Below are 3620 nucleotides of genomic sequence, written 5' to 3'. Positions count from 1 at the left end.
CCCCCCCCCGGATTAATAAAGTATTTCTGATTCTGATTTTAAATATGAGCACTCTTTACTGTTTTTCAGCGTTTTTATAAATGTTACCTACTGAATCTTTAATGCTACTTATTTCTTGATGCAATATATTTTTAAATGAGAACAAATGTGAGTGGAATGACAGGATGTATAACCTGCTCGATGTTGTATCCGGCGTACACTGAGGCTCCGTATCCTCCGACAAACGCAGACCCAGGCAGCAGGTACAGGTAGTTGTACTCAGGAGGGTCAGTGGGACGCTTGAACATGTCCAACATTCTCTGTGTGATCAGGAAACCACCTGAACATACACACATTTTTCTTTTATTAAACTGGAAAGGAAATTAGTTCTTTGTTGGGTTTTTTTGTGTTTAAGTGTTGAACATCAGACCTGCAATGTTGATGGAGGAAACAAAGGCTGCAGCAAGAGCGAGACTCTCAGGCAGGGAGGAGGGTGTAAGACCTCCACCCATCAGCACCAGACCTCCAACTGCTGTCAAGCCTGCCAGAGAGGACAGACAAGAGAGAACAAAAAAGTTACCATCGCTGTTAGAAAAACAGCAATTTTACATCTGGCCATAATCATTTTATACTGACTCCTGACCTGAGATGGCATTGGTGACCGACATGAGGGGTGAGTGCAGAGCGGGGGTCACGCCCCACACAGTGTGGTATCCCACAATCCCAGCCAAGCCGAAGGTGGTGACCATCTGAGTGAAGGCGGCGTTGGGAGAGATGATGCCCAGAGCGAGGCAGGTTGAAACACCTACAGAGACACAGCAGTGTTGCCGTTACGTTTGTATGCTTGAGTACAGTTCTTTCCATTTTGATGCAGTGGAACAAAATATGCAGTTGTTTTTCCCCCCTGTCCCTTTTGAGCATTAAAGCAACTGAATAACTGAAGAGGAAAACTTCTAATTTCATAACAGGTTATGCAAGTGTGATGATTCATAGTTTCTCTGAAACTTCAAAGAGCTGAACGTCATACTTTACTGAAAAATGTATTCCCCACTGAGCCCAATTATAATGTCTACGTTCAAATGTCCCATCAAGATGTGGTGATCTCAGTGCTCCCAGTGAGAAAAACCTTAGGCAAAAACTTTCCACACAACACACTGTTGAGAACTACAGCTGCAATTAACAACTTATTTTTTAATAATAAATGAATGTGCAGATTATTTTCTTGATTATAAATTCATCTTTCAGTCAATATAATAGAAAAATTGTGAAAATAATTCTCTCAAGGAGGCATTTTTAAGCTCATTGGGACATCACATTGCTTTTTTATTGTCCAAACAAGAAGTCTGAACCCAAAGATGCTCATTTTTTTAAAGATGTAAGAAAAGGAAAGGCAGCACATTTTTACATTTGAGAAGCTTAAATCATCCAAATGTTTGGCATTTTTGTTTGAAAATGTTCTTGGGATGAAAATTGAGAACAGCCTCCAAATTGTTTGATCCATCAGATTTGTATGCCTCCAAGTAAATCATTTCCTTTTATTGATCCCGGCATGTTTCTGTTACAGTTGCAAAACAATGGCTTCAAATTTGTGCATCTACGCTGCTGGAAACTTGCAACAAGAAGGAGACAGTCCAAAGCGTGGCTTCACTCCATAAAGAAAGATGACAACAATGCTGCTTGTCGTGTCTATAAAATTTCAAGTAAGGGTGGAAACACCAGCAATATGCTAAAACATCTTCCAATGATACATGGGCTTGAACTCCCGAAATGCTTTATATTTAACACATAGTATTTGATACATGCAAGCGCCACAGCTTCACAAACAAGCAGTATGTGTTATTGTCGGTAAGTATCGCGTTTTAATAAAAACAGTATGCATATATAAAGTAACCCTATGCAGACAGACTTAGCAGATTTTTCTTTGACTAAGAACACCTAAATGAAAACAAATGCTGTACAAATATTCCCTCATTTCATCTATTTTAGATGATGAATAAAACCACCAGCACACAGAAAATTGATAAGGAATCGATAAGTAAATTGACAGAATTAATAATGGCACTTGGATCACTAAAATCTTATCAATTCCCAGACCTAAAATGTACTTAATTGATCATAAAGATAAATGGTGATTTATTTTCAACCTATTGTTTCAGTTCTATTTGGAACTGCTACAAACAATGCTAAATAATTCCATATATTGACATACAGTTAAATGTATAGCTGAATCTAAATTTTGAGTTTTCCTCAGTAGAGAAGGACCATTTTTCTGGAATTGGGTATTTTTAAGAGTATTGTATAAGAGTATAAAATGACTTCATAGAGCATGAAATTGTGTCAGATGTCTAGTTGACTGAATGTTTCTGTGTCTGTGTACTCGTGTCTGACCTCCGGTGTAGATGCCAGCAGAGGTCATTGTGCGTGTGAAGGGGGAGATCTCCGACGCCTTCTCAGCCTCCAACTCTGCGACTGTTTTCTGTTTCACCGGTGCTGGGGGAGCTGTTTTGGGGAGGGGGGACGGGAAAATGTTCTTGCCTTCCTGGACACATTAGAAAACACACACGAGAGGACGAGTGTGAGAACACAGAGGACATCCACAGAGTTTTGCGTGAGAAACAGACATCAAGACTTGCATTGTGGGAGATCTCGGCTGGATGGTGGGAGCACTCAAAACACAAATTCATGGACCGCATAGGAGATTATACTGAACAAACAGCAATCACGAACCAGTTACCAGTGGTTTTCAAAGATAAATTCTCTTTTAAGGGGCCTGAATAATGCTTAGTTTAACAAGGGGTAAACCGATATGTCCTGTTGAGGTTGCATGCTTTCTCTGCCATAAACAAAGTGTCAAAGCCAAAATTCCTGGAAAAGTATATTTTGAAACGTTCATAACATTCTTGCTGGGATCCAACATGAGCTATTCCCAGCTGGGACTGGGTTTTTAGTACTCATTTGGCGCAGTATCGTAGCATGACAGGATCTGATAGCTCATGCCGAGAGGGAGGGAGGGATGCCAGCAAATTCGGAGGCTGCCAGCGGACAGTTACAACAAATAAAAAACCCACCTTCATAACAAGAGTCCCACGGATGACATGGTCAAGTGTTCCATAGTCAAACTCGTCTTTGGGTTCATAGTGGAAGTACTCCTTGTCTGGGCTGATGGCTTTTAGCAGCTTCAGTACGTTGTTGGAATATAGAGTGCTGGCCTGGGTGGCCATGCGGCTGGGCAGGTCTGTGTAGCCAATGTGTGTCACTCCCTAGTTACAAAAACAAGTACATCATCAGTACATTTTACATTAAGTCAGGATTTATTTATTTATTTATTTTTATCTGCTGAGTGCAAAGAAAACTCACCTTGTGAACGTACAGCTCTCCAGGTTTGGTGGTCTCAATGTTGCCACCTGCCTCTGAAGCCAGATCCACCACCACAGAGCCGTCCTTCATCGACTCCACAAACTCCTTTTTGATCAGAATGGGAGCCCGCTTCCCTGCATGGGAACAGCAAACATAAAGTGGGTTTCTATCCCAGTGTGGTGCGAACTTTAACTGAATTTTCAGAAAATATGACAAAGAAAATGCAAAAATGAGTGCTTTTCAATTGACTACTATTATGCTAATATTGGGGGTTGGTTTATCAA

The 3620-nt window shown here is 40.7% G+C and overlaps 1 protein-coding gene across 1 annotated transcript; it reads right to left on the bottom strand.

The window, feature by feature from the left end:
• Positions 1 to 173: 173 nt before the first annotated feature.
• LOC121964787 (NAD(P) transhydrogenase, mitochondrial-like) lies at positions 174 to 3470 on the bottom strand (the record flags this gene model as incomplete). Its single annotated transcript, XM_042514975.1, has 6 exons — positions 174 to 319; positions 410 to 520; positions 623 to 784; positions 2368 to 2518; positions 3048 to 3239; positions 3337 to 3470. Coding segments are annotated over 6 exons (896 nt in total), but the record flags the coding sequence as incomplete, so codon positions are not given.
• Positions 3471 to 3620: the final 150 nt, after the last annotated feature.

This window comes from Plectropomus leopardus, unplaced genomic scaffold, assembly GCF_008729295.1.
Source record: "Plectropomus leopardus isolate mb unplaced genomic scaffold, YSFRI_Pleo_2.0 unplaced_scaffold17184, whole genome shotgun sequence".
NCBI lineage: Eukaryota > Metazoa > Chordata > Actinopteri > Perciformes > Serranidae > Plectropomus > Plectropomus leopardus.
This window is presented reverse-complemented; position numbering and strand designations above follow the sequence as displayed.